The sequence below is a fragment of the Callithrix jacchus genome, chromosome 1, assembly GCF_049354715.1.
Source record: "Callithrix jacchus isolate 240 chromosome 1, calJac240_pri, whole genome shotgun sequence".
Classification (NCBI taxonomy): Eukaryota; Metazoa; Chordata; class Mammalia; order Primates; family Cebidae; genus Callithrix; species Callithrix jacchus.
In genome coordinates, this window is record NC_133502.1 from 112841822 (window position 1) to 112862783 (window position 20962).

At 37.9% G+C, this 20962-nt stretch overlaps 1 protein-coding gene across 2 annotated transcripts in view; it reads left to right on the plus strand.

Moving 5' to 3' along the window:
* Positions 1–20962, plus strand: part of UHRF2 (ubiquitin like with PHD and ring finger domains 2) — a 104385-nt gene that overhangs the window by 36725 nt on the left and 46698 nt on the right. The window contains exon 4 of one of the 2 annotated variants that reach the window (XM_002742920.6): positions 9238–9456. The exons of the other annotated variant lie outside the window; for it this stretch is intronic. Within the exon in view, the coding sequence (XP_002742966.1) occupies positions 9238–9456 (219 nt within the window). The remainder of the gene's footprint in view (positions 1–9237; positions 9457–20962) is intronic. 2 annotated transcript variants of the gene reach the window in all.

Sequence of the window (20962 nt, forward strand, 5' to 3'; positions counted from 1 at the left end):
ACCATCCCTTTACATTTGTGTTTCTCAAAGATGGTCAGAAACACTGCATTTTAACTTGTGTAAGATGTTTAAGAAACAGATTCCTGAGGGAACCGGCTCTCCTTGCCCCCTCATTTTGTGGTCCTTGGGTAGGGCCCAGGAATAATCTGCTTGCTCTTTTGCTTTTGTTCCTTTGCTCCTTCCTTCTTTGTTTCGCTCCTTCTCCCCTCCCCTCCCCTCCCCTCCCCTCCCCTCCCCTCCCCTTCCCCTTCCTCCCTCCCTCTCCCTTCCCCACCCTTGCCCCCTACCACGAGGTCTTGCTCTCGTAGCCCAGGCTGCAGTGTAATGGCACAATCTCAGCTCACTATAACCTCCCACTTCTGGGTTCAAGCGATTCTTCTGCCTCAGCCTCCCGAGTCGCTGGAATTATAGGCACCCACCACCACATCTGGCTAGTGTTTATATTTTTAATAGACGCGGGGTTTCACCATGTTGGCCAGGCTGGTCTCGAACTTCTGACCTCAGGTGATTAACCTGCCTTGGCCTCCCAAAGTTGTGGGATTACAGGCCTGAGTCACCATGCCCAGCCTAGGAATATACTTTTCAAACAGGTACCACGGTGACCATTAATTATACAGAGCAGTGGTTCTGTAGCAGGCCAGAGAAAACTGAAACCTATGGACAAAAAGCCAACGAACAAGAAGCAAGCAAAGCAAGCAAATTGGTTTTGGAGAACCTCGGGAAGGCTCAGGCCTTGAATTCACTAGGTACTTTGGAGGAAGGCGTGTGGAATAGAACTAAGAATAAGAGGATTGGTTGATTTGTATTAAAGAGCATTTTAGCTACTTTTAGCCCTGCGTAATGTTTAAAACAAGAAGGCATGCTCTCCAGGAAATAGGAATCAACAAAGGAGCTAATGGAAGGAGATCCTAGCATGTTAGCTATGGACCAGGCGGAAAGCCTACAAATGAAATTGGTTGGAGGCTCTAGAAGAAATGTTTCAAAGTTGCAAAAAGATGGAGTACCTAGATGTTTGAACAGAGTTCTACAGCTGTATAGGAATGTAGATAAATTAATAATAGGTACTTATTAAAAACTAAAAAGAGCAACCAAATACTCAAAGGAAAACACAGTTGCGGAAGGAAGGAAACGGAATTGAAGCATTACTTCATTACTTAGCTGTGAATACTATTTAGTTAACACGTAAAAAGATACTGGTTTTACAGACTACATAGTTTGTATAATATCCTTAAGAAGAAGAAGAAAGCTTGTCAGTCCTTGTTAAGAGTATAGAGTCTAGAGCCAGATGATCAGTTTGAATCACGTCTCTCTTTTCCTTATTACCGTCCAAATAAATAACTTATATGCTTCATCTGTAATACAGGGATACAATAATGCCTAACTGTCCTAAGGGTTGTTAGTATATGTGAATACTTAATGCGGTGCCTTGGTGTTAGTAATTATAAGAGAAGGGTGGAGGCAAGTGAAATATATTTGGTGGATGTTAAGAGTAACAGTTTAACAAAAAAAATACAAAGCATGCTGTTTGAAAATGTGGAGGTAAATAAGATAAAGTGTTTGTCTCTTGAGTAACAGGAGTTAGGAATGTGGTGGGTTGTGGCAGTAGACAGACTACTTATCTTCATTGTAAGCCTTGAGTGTTACCTTTTAAAATTTATACACATAAGGAAAAACTTCAAAAACCAGGAAGAGCCTTTTGTGTTTAGCCTGTGGTTGGATTTTTGCTTGCATAGTATTTGTATTTATTACAGAAATCTTTAAATATTGCAGAACAACAGTATGATGAACCTATCACCTTGCTTTAATCATTTTCAACTCATGGCCAACTTTGTTTTATCTTTACCAGCACCCTTGAGCATCACTGTATTATTTTGAAGCAATTCCTGAACCTTACATTATTTCTGTTGCAAATGGCCTCATATGTAGCCTTAGAAACTGTGGATTTCCCCTTAAGGAAGATTTTTATGGCCAGGCACAGTGGCTCTTGCCTGTAATCCCAGAACTTTGGGAGGCCAAGTCAGGTGGATCATGAGGCCAGGAGTTTGAGACCAGCCTGAGCAACATGTTGAAACACTCTCTCTACTAAAAATATAAAAATTAGCTGGGCATGATGGCATATGCCTGTAATCCCAGCTACTTGGGAGGGTAAGGCAGGAGAATCGCTTAAGCATGGGTGGCAGAGGTTGTGGTGAGCCGAGATCGCGCCACTGCACTCCAGCCTGGGTGGCAGAGCGAGTCTCCATCTCAGAATCAAAACAAAACAGACCATCACTGACTAGCTGCAAGTAGTACAGTTAGCTGATCACTTTCAAGTACAGCTCTTTCTAACTCTGCCACAGTGTTCGAGGCAAAGCTATGCTCTTTCTTGGCCTCCCTCAGCCAGTGACCAAGTGTGGCAGAGCTTCTAGGATCTGGCAGTTTCTACCCAATGTTAATGTCACACCTGAGCCTACCATTAGGTTGGCAAAGATGTTGTCAGAGTTGAACCACACTCAGGGTTTTCCTGCCCCTTTCTTCTTTCAAAGTGATAGACCAGCATCATGGTCTAAGGGCTTTTACTGCCTAGTTACGCTTTCTTTTTCCCTGATTTTCATAGGTGTCACCTTCATCTTGTCTGTTTCCCAGAGTATCCAACTGACAAAATGGCTTAAAAATTATTCTTTTTAGAGTTTGCAGAAAAGAGTTATTAGATCTGGGACTGCTATCCCTAAAATGATCGGCTCATATGGGTTGGCCCTTGCCTGTGGGAACCTAAGATTTCAGGAACGTTCCCATTATTTTCTGATTAAAAATAGTTCACTGTGCCTGAACTGTTTTTGCAAACCATATGGTTTATGCTGAATACTTGCTTCTGGAAGTCTGGAATTCTGGAATGTGCTAGGCAGTTCCTATCATCAGCCCCTAATTACCTTGAACACACTAATAGGCTGCCCTAGCAGACAATATTTCACACGGTGTCATGGTTGGTTGTTGGCATTAAGCATGCCCTGTGTAATTCTCCTGGGAGGTGACTCTTAGAGAGCTGTGTCTGTTTCCTCTGGTCACTTCATGTTCCTTTTCACTTTGCTGATTTTGCTTTTTGTTGTTGTTTTTTGTTTTGCTATTGTTGTTGTTGTTCTGGCTGTATTAAATAATCCATTGGTAGAGCTTCATGCTGTGCTGTGTGGAGGAGTCCTGTGAGCTCTTCTTCATCATTGAACCTGGGAATTGACTTTGAAACCCTGACATACAAAGTGTAACAACAAATGTCACATAAAATTTCCAGTGATTCCTTAACATCAGATAACCCATCAGATAAGTGTTCATAGTTCCTTAATTATCTTTTAAAAATATACCTAGGTTTTTCAAATAAGGATCAAAAACAAACTACATCCATTGCATTTTGTTGCTAAGTCTCAGTCTACAGATTTCTTCCCTTTTTATGCCTGTATTTATTTAAATAAGCTGTGTCGTTTGTCTTGTACAATTTTCCCAGTCTGGATATTACTGCTCACATCCTTGATGTGGTATTTAACACATTCTTCTGTTATGTGTTAGTTTCCTGAGAAGCTAATAATCACATCTAAAGTTTGATTTGATTTAGACGCTATTAGATAAAGACTATTTGAGAGACAGTTTTTGTTTAACCTAGGGCATGGCATCCCATCAGGAGACACATAATACTTTTCTGTGGTAAGATTCAGATGTTGTCAGCCTGATATACTCATCATAAAATTTGCTACCTTCTTGTAATGTAATTCCCTAGAATTCTTCAAAGGTTGATCAGTGAGATTGTTATTTTTAAGTAGTATGAACTTCCAGTGCATTTTAACACTTATTTTAACCTATCCCAGTTGTTACTTTGGTGCTCAGATTGTCTCATCTTTGGCCTGTGGAGGATCCTTCAAGTTGAAACTGTCATAATAGTTTTTGAGTTTTTCTTTGTGTTCAGGTATAACAGAATGTTCCAGCTCTGGGTTCAGCCATGTCTAGGAATAGTTATTTTGAATTGGAAATGGTATTTAACGCACACAATCTGTCCTGCTCATTGATATGTGTTTGATCATGTTTCTAGGTCTTGTCATTTGACAGAACCAGGAAATAAGTGTACTAGGGGTGAACATTGATATATATCCAATTACATTTAGAGTGAAAGGGTTATAACTTAACCTCTGTGGTTTTATATTTATTTTACCTTGAAAAATCACAGTTCCTAATGATGTCACTGATTTGCCTTATCCTACTCGTGGTAGTTTTCATACTTAACAATTTTAATATTGATTGCAAACAATAGGACTATTGAAAAGTCACTTTTTTTTGTCCTTAGGAGATACATGATTTGGGCTGTCTAGTGAACTATGCTTTCACATAACTTGTAATAGTTTCTCTTGGTGTTGTTAAACTACCAGTTGTGTAGTTTCGTTCATTTTGCTTTTGGTTTTTAGGGATTTCTCACATTTTGTTAATTGTTTTATAATTATGTGACACATTACATAGTTCTGTAATTAAGTCTCCAAAACAAAGTATAGTAAGAGAAATCAAGCTTCCATCCTGTTTGCTTCTATCTTATTTCTTACTCAGTTTTTCAAGTAGCAGTATTTGTTAGTTTGGTTTATACTTCTGTTTTAATAAAAGTGTATGTGTATATACACACATATGTGCCATATACCCGTTTAAATGTATATGTGTGTATTTATACATATATACACTAGACAGAAAATAGAACACTATATGTACTGTTTACACCTTATATTTTTAAGTTCATATATCTTGGAGATCACTTCATAGTATATGTTTCTCATTTCTTTTTTATAGGAGCACAATATTCTATTATGTAACTATATCATGTTATCTTCAGGGTTTCTATTATGGACATTTGATTGTTTTTAGTCCTGTTCCAAGTAGTGCAGTTATAAATAGCCCGGTGTATCTTTTCTTCAGGATTTTATTTATGTCTGGGATGCAGTCCTGAAGGTGGAATTCTGGGTCAGAAAGTAAAGTAAATATATAGACATTGTTTCTAGTTATTGACAGATTCCCCTCTAAGTGGGGAAAATAACCACTTTGTATTCATCAGCAATATATGAGAGTACCTATTTTCCCATAGCCTGTCAACAAATTGTAATCAGACTTCATAAAAAGACATAGATCTATTTTATAAGCGAGAGGTGTTGGGCCTAATCTGGGAAAGGTAGATTTTAACTAAGGAGATAGAGTTACATTAAATAGTCATTAACAGATTATCGTAAGTAGGACTAAGTAACTGGATAAAGGCAATATAAGAGGAATTGGGCATAACTCTTAAACTTCTAAAGCACGGAGGGTTTTTCTTAGAGAATACTGAGCATCAGCAGATTATGGGGTAGGGGGATTCCATTTTGGATGCTTTGGATTTGAGGTACTTCTGGGTCATCTCATTTGGAGGTGTAGTTGGTTATATGAATCTGAAAAGTCTGGGTGAGAGTGGAGCTTTAGAGTTACCACTGTATACGTTAAAATATGTGCAAATGAAGATGCCCAGGAGAATATTATACCTAATGTTTAAACACATTATAGGCTCCCAACTGTAAGAGAAGTTTTATGTACCTTTTCTGTTCTGTTTTTTTTTTTTTTAAATCTCCTTGGTTAGAATTTAAAAACATGTGCTTCATTTTCATGACTTAACTCTTACAGGCTTAACTATGTATATGTATGAGTATATATAGAATATATATAATTCACTACATAATTCTCTCCTGAATTTGTACAGATTTCATTTTCATGCGGGCATAGCTTAAATTTCCTTGCTGTGGTGTATGGAATGATTTATTTTGCCCTGTCTCCATATAAACATAACTTTATATACAATTTTAAAACTTTGAAAGTTGAGGTTCTCTACTTTATTCAAAACATTTCCATTCTGGGTATTTAATTTTGACAAAGTTAGGCAAATGGAGGTGGGTTTTTTTTTTTTGCCACTGAAATAATGCTTTTTACAATATTATTTAAAAACCAACAGAATGATGTGTTGTCAAAATAATTTTCACATTAGAGCTGAGAAAGGAATCTCATCTGAAATAAAAGTTTTCTGTCTTTGGCCTTAAAAATACTGAAGCAGCAAATAAATTCACAACTGTGGAATTAGAAAAGCACTAAAAGATCCAGTTTAACCTCATTTTATAGATTGAGAAATATCTGGTTATTTTTCTGACCAAACCGTTGTGAAACAACCTGAGTGTATAAACATCAGGTGTTGGGCTACAGACTTGTAAATTTAGGTTTGACCATTAAAAAAGTCTGATTGAAATGGAGAAGAGTAGAATGATAGACATAATTTTGTACTTCCCAGATTCCTTCTTTAAGATTACTTCTGCATAATAATAAAATATTAACTGACATTTACTTACCCCGTTATGTACTGTTGTAAGTGCTTTAAAAGACTTCTCATTTTAGTTCTCAAAACCACCATATGAGATACAGTTACCATTAGGTGCATTTTACAGATTAGGAATATAATCTGAAAGGTTTGTTAACTTTTCCAAGGATACACAGTGGCCAGAAGCTAAGTTGAGGCAAGTTGAGGGAGAAGCTAAATTGAGAATCTAAACATAGGCAGGCTGAAAATAGAACATCTTTTGAGTGAGGACACCAGGATGAGAAAGGGATCCAAAACCTTGTCACATGAGTTGAAGGAAATTCATTAGAAATGGTTTGAATTAGAAAAGATGATTGAGGCTGGCAGGGGCATTTAGGCTAAGTGTTAGATCTGTTGTGACAAGAATGTGTCGGTTTCTTCATGGACTTAAGGCATAGAATGAGTTCCAAAAGCTTATCTTTGATGGAATATCAAGTACCTTTCTTTCCTATGTCAGAACTATGTGAACACAGAATGGCCTTTCTTAGGGTTAAAACTGCACCCCGCCCCCACCCCCCCCCCAGCCCCTATCACCTACTGTAATATCCCACACAGGATTAATGTCTATTTAATCTAAATGAGTTAGGTATAAAGAGTCCTGGGCTAGGTCTTTGTTTGATTTGGAAGAGCCAGGGCTAGCTGCTTCTAACTTCAGGCCCACTTTCATTTTGAGCAGGCCACTACTAATTGGGTACTGGTTCAAACTTTCTTCCCTTAGTTTCTACCTTTTTAATGCTGCCTCACTAGGATATGATGTTTAATATCATAAATATTCTTACATTTCTATAGCACAGTGGGTTTTTTTTAACTTGAGCATGCATCTGAATCACTGAGGGGATTTGTAAACGTAGATTGCTGGATCTCATTTCCAGTTTCTTAAGAGCTTTTTAAGAGCAAGAACCAGATGTTACTCATATCTTTGTCCCTCTGCTACTTAGTAATATGTAAAAGCAGCAGGTCTTAATTTTATAGCAGCCAGTATGGACTGTTACTAATGTCTTTGGTCTCATGATATCAGGAAGTTAGTCCTGAAATTGAATAACCCAGCTGAGCATGATTGCTTATGCCTATAATCCCAGCACTTTGGGAAGTCAAGATGGGAAAATAGCTTGAGCCCAGGATTTTGAGACCAACCTGGGCAACATAGTGAGATCCTGTCTCCACAGAAAATTTAAAAATTAGCCAGGCATGGTGGCATGTGCCTGTAATCCCAGATTCTTGGGAGGCGGAGGTAGGAGGATTGCTTGAGCCTGGGAGGTCTAGGCTGCAAGCAAGCATGATCATGCCACTGCATTCCAGCCTGGGTGACAGAGTGAGGCCCTATCTCTAGAAACAATAAATAAAAATACATAAAATTGGAAAACCTTATAAAGCTTTAGGTTCAGGTCAGGTTTATGTTTGTGATGCTTACTATTAGGAAGTATACATAAAGCCAAGATATTGCCAGAATTTTTACTTGGTTTTACTTTTTGATATGTATGAAATTTCTTGGTTTTTTTCTTTTTTAAGTATCACTAGAGAGCTGGCTACATATAAAAACTGGAATCTTACCTTTCTCTTTCAGAGAAAATGGAGGCTGTTGGAACATGCTAGGTTCATGTTCTTATAGGTAATAGAAATGGCAGAACTTGATGAACTTCTACAAAGATCAGAAACAGTCCAACATCTAGTCCTATTAAAACTTAAACTTGGGGCGAGGTGTGGTGGCTCACTCCATAGTCTTAGCACTTTGGGAGGCCAAGGTGGGCAGATCACTGACGTCAGGAGTTCAAGACCAGCCTGGCCAACATGGTGAAAACCCATCTCTACTAAAAATAGAAAAATTAGCCACACCTATTGGCACATGCCTGTAATCCCAGCTATTCAGGAGGCTGAGGCAGGAGAATCACTTGAACCCAAGAGGTGGAGGTTGCAGTGAGCCAAGATCACACCACTGCACTGCAGCCTGGGCAACAGAGTGAGACTCCATCTCAAAAAAAAAAAAACTTGGAGCCAGACATGGCGGCTCATGTCTGTAGTCCCAGTACTTTGGGAGACCATGGTAAGAGGATTACTTGAGGCCAGGAGTTCAGAACCAGCCTCATTAACATAGTAAGAGCCTGTTTGTACAAAAGAAAAACTAAACATAGTGGCTGGGTGTGGTTGTGCGTGCCTGTAGTACCCTGGTGCTAGGATTTCTTGAGCCCAGGAGTTTGAGGCTATAGTGAGCTATGACTGCATCACTATACTCCAGCCTAGGTGACAGAGTGAGACATTGTCTCAAACCGAAACAAAACTTGGGTTAAAAAAAAACATAGAGCAATAGCTTGTGTTTTTATCACCTTCCCCAGTCCCCTACCTTCCCAGCTAGCAATGAATTTCTTAATAAGACTTTAACAAAAATTGTTTTGCTCTGGGAAGTCAAATCATAAGTGTATATCATGTAAGTGCCATTGCGAATATCCAGTTTCTCATTCAGAATATCTAGATTATAACAGTAATATGTGATTGAACAGATGTTACAAATAGTGTGTTCTATAGAAAAATAGTATATAGCTCCCTCAAAGTAGATGATTATGGTTCTTGAACAGGGGCTGAGCACTTTCTTGTCTGACAACCTGCAAGCTATGAAGAGATCCACATCTGCAAGGCCTAGTGGGGATGGGGAGAGGGTTCGTGCTCACACTCACAGAAACTACCCTGTAGGTATCACACTACACGTGGGAAGCCAGCGTGAAATAACACCTGCTATTTAAGGACACTGCAACCTATTACTTTTCTCCTAGATAGTTGACTCAGCAAATTAGGTTTTTCTGTTCATTGCATAAAACTTTAGTTGTGTTTGGTAATCATAAGCCATGTTCTATGGTTTTCTCTCTTCTCAGATACCCAGAAAGCGGTACTCTAGAAATGAATGTCAAGGATCTTAGACCACGTGCTAGAACCATTTTGAAATGGAATGAATTAAATGTTGGTGATGTGGTTATGGTTAATTATAATGTAGAAAGTCCTGGACAAAGAGGATTCTGGTTTGATGCAGAAATTACCACATTGAAGACAATCTCGAGGACCAAAAAAGAACTTCGCGTGAAAATTTTCCTGGGGTAAGATTGTCTTCACTGGTGTGCCATTTAATTACTGAATTAATCAAGGAATGTATTTTTAGGTATTAAGCACATGTCCCTTAGTAAAAAAAAAAAAAAAAGAAAAATGGAGTCTATGGAAGCTGGAAATTTCCATACTAAAGGAGAATATTTTTATAAATCCTTAAGAATTTTAAAAAGTTTAGAATGGCTTAAATCTCCAACTCTACTAAGGTTGGAGGTGTTATTTGGAAGAATCTTGGAAATAACTAAATGTTTTGTTAGAGAAATTCTTACTTACCTCATAGGATTCTTACATCCCAAACAGAATAATACATAAAAGCATTTAAAAAACTATGTTTGCTATAAGGATCTGTGTTGATGTAATAGCAGTGGATAACTACCTAACCAGCTGTCTGCTGGACTTCGAAGACTAGCAGAAATTTTCCTTCTTAGTAATTTTTCAACTTACAGAATTTAAGCTTAATGAAGAGAATTCAATATGTAAGAAGTTACCTAAAATCACTCAGATATTTCTATCATTAATTTTTTTTTTTTTTTTTTTGAGACAGAGTCTTGCTCTGTTGCCCAGGCTGGAATAGTGGCGTGATCTCGGCTCACTGGCTCACTGCAACCTCTGCCTCCTGGGTTCATGCAATTCTCCTGCCTTGGCCTCTCAAGTAGCTGGGATTACAGGTGTGTGCCACCACAACCAGCTAATTTTTGTACTTTTAGTAGAGACAGGGTTTCACCATGTTGGCTAGGCTGGTCTCGAACTCCTGCCGTCAAGTGATCCACCCATGTTGGCCTCTCAAAGTTCTGGGATTACAGGCATGAGCCACTGTACCCAGCTTTCTATCGTTAAATTTTTAAGAAATACTTACACATGTTCCCCCGAGTGATAAAGTACTAGCCATTATTTGAGTTACCTCTTTATGCTTTGGAAAATACTGTCTCCCTCTTTCTGTGTCTGCTGCTTCTGAATAATTTGCTGGATAGTCACTAATTTACTTCTTAATAAATAAAATCACTGTTAATGGTTTCCAGTTGTTTATTATCAGTAATTATATAAACATCCTTCTGTATGCATATTTCTGCATTTCTTTTCTTTAGAGTAAATTATTAGAAGATTTGTTGTGTTCAGCTGTGAGGGTTTTAGAATGACCCTGACTGTTTTTTTTAAAAAACATAAGAGAAGCAGCTAAATGAATATTCTTGTCAAGTTCTAATTAACTGAATTAGTGATACAAGGATGACAAATCTTGGAACAATCATTAAAAATCTAAAGTAAGGATAGGCAAGCTATAGGCCACTACCTATTTTTGTAAATACAGTCTCATTGGAATACGACAATGCCCATTGATTTGTTAATTATCTGTGGCTATTTTATTGCTCAGCAGTGTTGTTGAATAATTGCAACTGAGACCATCTAGCCTGCAAAGTCAAAACTATTTACTTTCTGGCTCTTCATGGAAAAAATTTGCTAACTCCTGAGATAAAGAAAAAAATGATGCAAACTTAACATTTTAGAAAACAGATTTCAGAACTTCCTACAAACAAAAAGTGTGATTCTGTTGCTAGACTAAGGGGTGTAGCTCAGTCACAAACTTCTAAGCAACTTGAAACTCTGATCTGGATACAAATGAAGAATGAGAAAGCACCTAAATAAATTGGCTATGTTAGAATATTAGGAGCCTTATAACCTACTTGTGTGCTGGAAGTAGAAAGCATGTGTACACAGTAGGATAACAGCACACATAACATTGAGCTAAAAAACCTTCCTATTAAAAAAAGTTTTCCCAAGTGATCCTGAGGTATAGTTAAAGAGTGGAACACACTGGCTTTAGTAAGTGGAACTAAGACTGAGTGGGCCGGGTGAAATGGCCGACGCCTGTAATCCCAGCACTTTGGGAGGCCAGGGTGGGTGGATCACCTGAGGTCAGGAGATCGACACCAGTCTGGCCAACTAGTGGAACCTGTCTCTACTGAAAATACAAGATTAGCTGGGTATGGTGATGCATGCCTGTAATTCAGTTATTCGGGAGGCTGAGGCAGGAGAATTGCTTGAACCTAGGAGGCAGAGGTTGCAGTGAGCTAAGATTGGGCCATTGCATTCTAGCCTGGGCAAAAAGAGCAAAACTTCTTCTAAAAAAAAAATTATTCTGCGTCATAATTTGAGTGGAAATTATGGATAGGCAAATAGTGGTTTGATAAAGAGAATGGTTATGTGATGGCTATCCCAACAGTACAGTACGGTGTCCTGTATTCTTCTTTGTTATTTTAAGTTTTTACTAGAGACGTTAGGAACATAATACCTAAAAAGGAGCCAGTGTGGCTTGTGGATAGAAGTTTTTTTTTTTTAACGATTAGAAATCTTTTATCTTCACTGGTAAGAATGGATAAATAACAGGTTGAAAGTACAGATGCATCCTGCTGTTGATAGGCAGTTTGGGGCTTTTAAAAACAATGCTGTCATTACCTTCTTGTACCTATACCTATATCCTGGCACTTGTATGCATTATTTCTGTAGAGTATATCATGTCTAGAATTAAAATAACTAGGTTGTAGAACACATGAATCTTCAACTTGAGTAGATGGAACCAAGTGTCTATACCAGATTATGTTCTGTGACATTATGAGAGTTTCTGTTTCTCTGTTCTCATCCATGCTTAGTTTTTTCAGACTTCAGTTTCCACTAATCAGCTGGGTATGTAATAGTATCTCATTTTGGCTTTGATTTGCAATTCTCTGACTCCTGTTGGGGTTGAGAACCTTTTCATATTTTTACTAACAAGTTGGATATATCTTTTGTGAGGACCTGGTTCCAATTTGGTGACTTTTTGCTCTTAAATAATGTGTCTGTTTCATTTTTAGGAGTTATAATTGTGGAGACTAGACCATTTCATTTACATGTGGCAAAAATATCTTTCCTACTTCTGTAGCTTGTCTTTTTCTCCTTATGATGTTTGAATAGTAGTTTCCTTAATTTTAATGCAGTTGAGGTTATGAAAATTCAAGAAAGTTTTTTTCCTTCATGCTCGTACATTCTATGTCTTGCTTAAGAAACTTCCCTACCCAGAGATCATAAAAGTACTCTTATTACCTTCTAATGCTTTGTGGTTTTGCCTTTCTTTAGTCTTTACTTGACTTGGAGTAGTTTTTTGTGTACAGTGTGAAGTAAGGGTCTAATTTAACTCAATACATATGAGTAATCATTTTTTCTAGCACTGTTTATTGAAAAGCTCATTTTCCTTTCATTGATCTTCAATATCACCTCTGTCATATCAAGAATCTTACATTTGATGAATCCTTCTGACGTTTCTATTCTGTACCATGGGTCTGTTTTTTTACATATCTTTATGTCAGTTCCACACTTTGATAATACTACAGAGCACGTGATCCTGCCTTGTTCTTCAAGTAGGTTTTTTTTTTTTTTTTTTTAAATATATATTGTGTTTTAGGTTTAGGGGTGCATGTGAAGAACATGGAAGATTGTTGCATAGGTACATACATGGCAATGTGGTTTGCTGCCTTCCTCCCCATCACCAGTATCTGACATTTCTCCCCACGTCATCCCTCCCCAACTCCCTCCCACCTGCTGTTTCTCCCCAACTTCCCCTCACAGACCCCAGTGTGTGAAGCTCCCCTCCCTGTGTTCATGTGTTCTCATTGTTCGATATCCACCTATGATTGAGAACATACGGTGTTTGATTTTCTATTCTTGTGTCAGTTTGCTGAGAATGATGCTTTCTAGGTTCATCCATATCCCTACAAAGGACACAAACTCATCATTTTTTATGGTTGCATAGTATTCCATGGTGTATACGTGCCACATTTTCCCTGTCCAGTCTATCATCGATGGGCATCTGGGTTGGTTCCAAGTCTTTGCTATTGTAAACAGCGCTGCAATGAACATTCGTGTGCATGTGTCCTTATAATAGAACGATTTATAATTTTTTGGATATATACCCAGTAATGGGATTGCTGGGTCAAATGGAATTTCTATTTCTAGGTCACTGAGGAATCGCCACACTGTCTTCCATAATGGTTGTCCTAGTTTATACTCCCACCAGCATGTTAAAGTGTTTCTATTTCTCCACATCCTCTCCAGCATCTGTTGTCTCCTTATTTTTTAATGATCGCCATTGTAATAGGCATGAGATGGTATCTCAATGTAGTTTTGATTTGATTTGCACTTCTCTAATGAACAGTGACAACGAGCATTTTTTCATGTTTCTTGGGCTCATATATGTCTTCTTTTGTAAAGTGTCTGTTCATAGCCTTTGCCCACCTTTGAATGGGCTTGTTTTTTTTTTCTGGTAAATCCGTTTTAGTTCTTTGTAGATTCTGGATATTAGCCCTTTGTCAGATGGGTAGATTGCAAAAATTTTTTCCCATTCTGTTAGTTGCCGATTCACTCTAATGACTGTTTCTTTTGCTATGCAGAAGCTCTGGAGTTTAATTAGATCCCATTTGTCTGTTTTGGGTTTTGTTGCCAATGCCTTTAGTGTTTTAGTCATGACGTCCTTGCCTATGCCTATGTCCTGGATGGTTTTGCCCAGATTTTCTTCTAGGGTTTTTATGGTGTTAGGTCTTATGTTTAAGCCTTTAATCCATCTGGAGTTAGTTTTAGTGTAAGGTGTCAGGTAGGGGGTCCAGTTTCTGCTTTCTGCACGCTGCCAGCCAGTTTTCCCAACACCATTTATTAAACAGGGAATCCTTTCCCCATTGTTTGTTTTGTCAGCTTTGTCACAGATCAGATGGTTGTAGATGTGTGGTGTTGCCTCCAAGGCCTCTGTTCTGTTCCATTGGTCTATATCTCTGTTTTGGTACCAGTACCATGCTGTTTTGATTACTGTAGCCTTGTAGTATAGTTTGAGGTCAGGTGGTGTGATGCCTCAAGCTTTGCTCTTTTTACTTAGAATTGACTTCGCTTTGCAGGCTTTCTTTTAGTTCCATATGAGGTTTAAGGTGTTTTTTTCCAGTTCTGTGAAGAAGGTCATTGGTAGCTTGATGAGGATAGCATTGAATCTATAAATTACTTTGGGCAGTATGGCCATTTTCATGATGTTGATTCTTCCTAACCATGAGCATGGAATGCTTCTCCATCTCTGTGTCCTCTCTTATTTCGTTGAGCAGTGCTTTGTAGTTCTCCTTGAAGAGGTCCTTCACATTCTTTGTTAGTTGTAGTCCTAGGTATTTTATTCTTTTTGTAGCAATTGTGAATGGCAGTTCATTCTTGATTTGGCTCTCTTTAAGTCTGTAACTGGTGTATAGGAATGCATGTGATTTTTTCACACTGATTTTGTATCCTGAGACTTTGCTAAAGTTGCTTATCAGTTTCAGGAGATTTTGGGCTGAGACGATGGGGTGTTCTGAATACACAGTCATGTCATCTTCAAATAGAGACAATTTGACTTCTTCCTTTCCTAATTGAATACACTTTCTTTTTCTTGCCTGATTGCTATGGCTAGAACTTCCAATACTATATTGAATAGGAGTGGTGAGAGAGGGCATCCTTGTCTAGTGCCAGATTTCAAAGGGAATGCTTCCAGTTTTTGCTTATTCAGTATGATATTGGCTGTTGGTTTGTCGTAAATAGCTTTTATTATTTTGAGATATGTTCCGTTAATACCTAGTTTATTGAGGGTTTTTAGCATAAAGGGCTGCTGAATTTTGTCAAAGGCCTTCTCTGCATCTATGGAGATAATCATGTGATTTTTGTCTTTGGTTCTGTTTATGTTGTGAATTACATGTGTAGACTTGGGTATGTTGAACCAGCTTTGCATCCCTGGGATGAAGCCTATTTGATCACGATGTATTGTATTGAAGATTTTTGCATCTGTGCTCGTGGATGTTGGCCTGAAGTTTTCTTTTTTTGTTGAGTCTCTGCTGGGTTTTGATATCAGGGTGATGTAGGTCTCATAAAATGATTTGGGAAGGATTGCCTCTTTTTGGATGGTTTGGAATAGTTTCAGAAGGAGTGGTACCAGCTCCTCTTTGTATGTCTGGTAGAATTCTGCTGTGAACCCATCTGGACCTGGGCTTTGTTTGAGTGGTAGGCTATTAATTGCTGCCTTAACTTCAACCCTTGTTATTGGTCTAGTCAGGGTTTCAACTTCCTCCTGATTTAGTCTTGGGAGGATGCAAGTGTCCAGGAATTTATCTGTTTCTTCCAGCTTTACTAGTTTATGTGCCTAGAGTTGTTTGTAGTAATCTCTGATGGTGGTTTGTATTTCTGTGGGATCCGTGGTGATATCCCCTTTATCATTTTTTATTGCATCTATTTGATTATTCTCTCTTTCATTCATCTGGCTAGTGGTCTATTTTGTTGATCTTTTCAAAAAAACAGCTCCTGGATTTATTGATTATTTAAGGGTTTATTTTGTGTCTCTGTCTCCTTCAGTTCTGCTCGGACCTTGGTTATTTCTTGTCTTCTGCTAGGTTTTGAGTGTTTTTTTTTTTTAATGTTTCTCCTCTAGCTCTTTCAATTTTGACAACAGGGTGTCGATTTTAGATCTTTCCTTGCTTCTCATGTGGGCATTTATTGCTATACATTTTCCTCTGGACACTGCTTTAAATGTATCCCAAGGATTTTGGTATGTTGTGTCTTCGTTCTCCTTGGTTTCGCAGAACATCTTTATTTCTGCCTGTTTCATTTTTTATCCAGTCAACATTCAAGAACCAGTTGTTCAGTTTCCGTGAAGCTGTGCGATTCTGAGATAGTTTCTGAATTCTGAGTTCTAACTTGATTGTACTGTGGTCTGAGAGACTGTTTGTTATTATTTCCATTCTTTTGCATTTGCTGAGGAGTGATTTAGTTCCAATTATATGGTCAGTTTTAGAGTAGATGTGATGTGCTGCTGAGAAGAATGTATGTTCTGTGGATTTGGGGTGGAGAGTTCTTTAAATGTCTCTTAGGTTTGCTTGGTCCAGATCTGCAGTCAAGTCCTGGATACCCTGGTTAATTCTCTGTCTCGTTGATCTGTCAAATGTTGACAGAGGAGTGTTAAATTCTCCCACTGTTATTGTGTGGGAATCTAAATCTCTGTAGGTCATGAAGAACTTGCTTTATGTATCTGGGTGCTCCTGTATTGGGTGCGTATATATTTAGGATCGTTAGCTCTTGTTGCATTTGATCCTTTTACCACTATGTAATGTCCTCCTTTGTCTCTTTTGATCTTTGTTGGTTTAAAGTCTGATTTATTAGAGACTAGAATTGCAACTCCTGCTTTTTTTTTTTTTTTTTTTTGCTCTCCATTTGCTTGGTAAATCTTCCTCTATACCTTTATTTTGAGTCTATGTGTATCCTTGCATGTGAGATGGGTTTCCTGGATACAGCACAACGATGGGTTTGACTTTTTATCCAGTTTACCAGTCTGTATCTTTTGATTGGGGCATTTAGCAGCCCATTTACATTTAAGGTTAATATTGTTATGTGTGAATTTGATCCTGCCATTTTGATGTGCTAGCTAGTTGTTTTGCCTGTTAGTTGATGCAGTTTCCTCATCGTGTCACTGTTCTTTAATTTGGTATGTTTTTGGAGTGGCTTTTACTGGTTGTTCCTTTCTATGTTCATTGCTTCTTTCAGGAGCTGTTGTAAAGCAGGCCTGGTGGTGATGAAATCTCTGAGCAATTGCTCGTTTTTAAAGGATTTTATTTCTCCTTTGCTTATGCAACTTAGTTCGGCTGGATATGAAATCCTAGGCTGAAAAAGTTCTTTTCTTTAAGGATGTTGAATATTGACCACCACTCTTTTCTGGCTTGTAGGGTTTCTGCTGAGAGATCCACTGTGAGTCTGATGGCCTTCCCTTTGTGGGTAGCCCAACCTTTCTCTCTGGCTGCCCTTAGCATTTTCTCCTTCATTTCAACCCTGGCTAATCTGACAATTATGTGCCTTGGGGCTGCTCTTCTGGAGGAATATCTTTGTGGTGTTCTCTGTATTTCCTGGGCTTGAATATTTGCCTGCCTTGCTAGGTTGGAGAAGTTTTTCTGGATAATATCCTGAAGAGTGTTTTCCAGCTTGGATTGATTCTCTCCATCACATTCAGGTACTCCTATCAAATATATATTAGGTCTTTTGACATAATCCCATATTTCTTGGAGGCTTTGTTCATTTCTTTTTACTCTTTTTTCTCTAATCTGCCTTCTCATATTATTTCATTGAGTTGATTTTCAACCTCTGTTACCCTTTCTTCTGCTTGGTCAATTCAGCTATTGAAACTTGTGTATACTTTGCCAAGTTCTCATGCTGTGTTTTTCAGCTCCATCAATTCATTTATATTCTTCTCTATTCTGTTTATTCAATTTAACATTTTGTCTTTTTTCAAGGTCTTAGTTTCTTTGCACTGGGTTAGAACATGTTCTTTTAGCTCAGAGAGGTTTCTTATTACCCCGCCTTTTGAAGCCTGCTTCTGTTAGTTCATCAGACTCATTCTCCATCCAGTCTTGTTCCATTTCTGGTGAGGAGTTGTGATACACTGGAGGAGGAGAGGCGTCTGGATTTGGGTCTTTTCACCCTTTTTGTGCTGGTTTCTTCCCCTCTTTGTGGATTTATCTCCTTGTCATCTTTGTAGTTGGTGACTTTCAGATGGGGTCTCTGTGTGGATGTCCTGTTTGTTGATGATGAAGTTATTTCTTTGTTTCTTAGTTTTCCTTCTAAGAGTCTGGCCCGTCTGCTCTAGGACTGCTAGAGTTTTACTCCAGAACCTGGTTTCCTGGGGCTCACCTGAAGCGGCTGCAGAACAGTGAGGGTTGCTGCCTGTTTCTTCTTCTGTTTTGTGTCCTTGTATTGAATATTTGGTAGAACTTCTCAGTAAAGCCCTCTGGGGCTGAGTGTTCTTTGTAGAAAAGTTTTTTTTATGATTAATTCGGTTTCTGTAATGATCAGAGGACTATTCATGTTTTCTATTTCTTGAACTAGAATTAAATTTTCTAGGAATTTATTCATTTCATCTAAATTTAAAATTCTATTGTCATATATTTGGTAACTACATCTTTTTAATATGCTCATTTGTTAGGTTCTTTTTTATTTCTGTATTTAGTTGGTGACTTTTTCACCATTCTCACCGGAGGTTTATCAGTTTTGTTAGACTTTTACATAGAATGACCCTTCAGCTTTGATCCTCTCTATTATATTGAAGGTGCAAAGGAAGAAGCAAATAGAGGACATGATTTTTAATCTGCCTTGGAGATGTGATAAGGGAACTTGGAGTTAAAGTTCATGCTTGTTTCTGTTTTTAATTTGTGAGTACCAAAAAGTGTATATGCTTGAACTGTCTAATTCTACTTACTAAATTCTGTTTTTATGTTGTCATTTTCTCTTTATTTTAGCTTTGAAGAAAATTGAAAACAAGTTTGGGATTTGAAAACATTTTTCAAAATAATGTGTTCACTTACTGTTGCAATATATTTTATGTTTAGTACCATGATAAGTTATACTGATTTAGATATTTGTACGTAGCATTTGAATCCTATAGCAGGAAAATTAATTTACCTTATTAAAACTACAGATAAAGGTCGAGCATGGTGGCTCGTGCCTGTGGTCCTAGCACTTTGACAGGCCGAGGTGGGCAGATCAGTTGAGGTCAGGAGTTCGAGACCAGCCTGAGCAATGTGGTGAAACCCCCTCTCTACTAAAAATGCAAAAACATTAGCTGGGTGTGCTGGCCGGCACTCCTAATTCCAACTGCTCAGTAGACTGAGGCAGGAGAATCACGTGAACCCGGGAGGCGGAGGTTACGGAGAGCCAAGATCACACCACTGCTTTCCAGCCTGGGTGACAGAGTGAGACTCTGTCTTAAAAAAAAAAAAAAATACACACACACACACACACAAAAACAAAAAAAAGACTACAGATATATTTTCAGTTTACTGTCATTTTTATGAAGGTTTAGTCACTAAATGTTTTTCAGACTTAAATTTCTATAGTGATGTACTTACTACTGAATATACCATTCTTAAAGAACACATGCTTAATAAGCATATCAGTTTATAAGTCAGAGGTCACCGTGCTTCAGCCCTGCTGGCCTTCTTGTATTGCTCGATCATATAAACATGCTTCTGCCTTGGGGCTTTTGTACTTGATGTTCCCTCTGCCTTGTCTGTCTCACATGTTACTTGATTGGTTTGCTCTGTCTCTTTTTTTGGTTCTCTGCTCAAGAGTATCTTCGGATACTTTTGACCTTTCTTGATCACCCTATCTATGTCAAATCACATACATAGTAGACATAAGCTACTTGAATTCTCCCTTACTCTGAGTTTTTATCTTTATTACCACACCATTTCTATTAGTTTCCTATTGCTGTTATATCACATTACCACAAACTTAGCAGTTTAAACAGTAAATCGTATTACAGTTTTGGAGGTTAGAAATCTTAAATCGATTTGGTTTTCACTAGGGGAAAATCATTGTCAGCAGGCATATGTTCATTTTTGTAGACTCTAAGGAAAAATTTATTTTCTTGCCTTTTCCATATTTTAGAGGCCTCCCACATGCCTTGGCTTGTTACCTGTTTTCTCCACCTTCAAAGCAAACAATGTTGCTTCTCTCTGACAATTCTTTTGTGGATATATCTCCTTTATATTCTCTCCTCTGCCTCCCATTCCCCTGTGATTATATTGGATCTACCTGGGTAATCTTCCCATTTAAATGCTTTTTTATGTGCAAAGTCCTATTTGCCATGTGAGGTAACATATTTATAGGTTCCTGGAATTAATGACTTCTTTGGGGCCCATTGTTCTGTCTGTCATACCACAGAAATGTTAATGCATTGTTTTATTTGCTATTGTGTGCCAGGCCCTGTTCTAGGCACTAGTTTAATAGATTTACAGTAAACACAGTATTTCTTAGATTCTGAGAGAACAGTTTTTTGTATTTTAACATATCTGAAATAAAAATGTATCTTAAAAAAATTGCTGTTGGGCTGACTAAAGTTGAATTCTTGAGTTTGCTTTTACCAGTCACTTGGGAGTGCCATTTAACTTTAACTTTGACTCTCTGCTTGAACCTTTTTAGACCACACAGATAGCATGAATTCAGGCCTCTGAACCAGAATGAATCCTAGCTTATCATTTAATTCTTGGAGGATGCTTTTTTATGCTTATACCCAGTGGTAGTATTGAAACAAGAATGTTTCTTGATCTGCAAGGTGGTTTATTTCTCGCTTTAATAGTGAGAACAGGTTGATGTCTAAGCTTTTTTTCTTAGATACCTCATCACAGTCTTTTTTTCTTACTTAAGGTTACATATTGTATCTTTTAGTTCCTGATTACCATTTGGCATCCCAGCTTTATTTGGGAGTTCTTAGACTGCCTGATTTCAGGCTAGTTTATTTTTCAGAAGCATATAAATTGTTTTATAATTGTTGGCCCATTAGATTCAGTGAAATATGGTATTTCTTGAAAGAATGAATTGATTATATGAATGTTTTTATTATCATCTTTGACTTTTAGTTTTGTGCATAAAGAATGTGATAAGCCTTTAACTAAACTGATAAATAAGTGAAAAAGTGACTTGGCCTTAAAT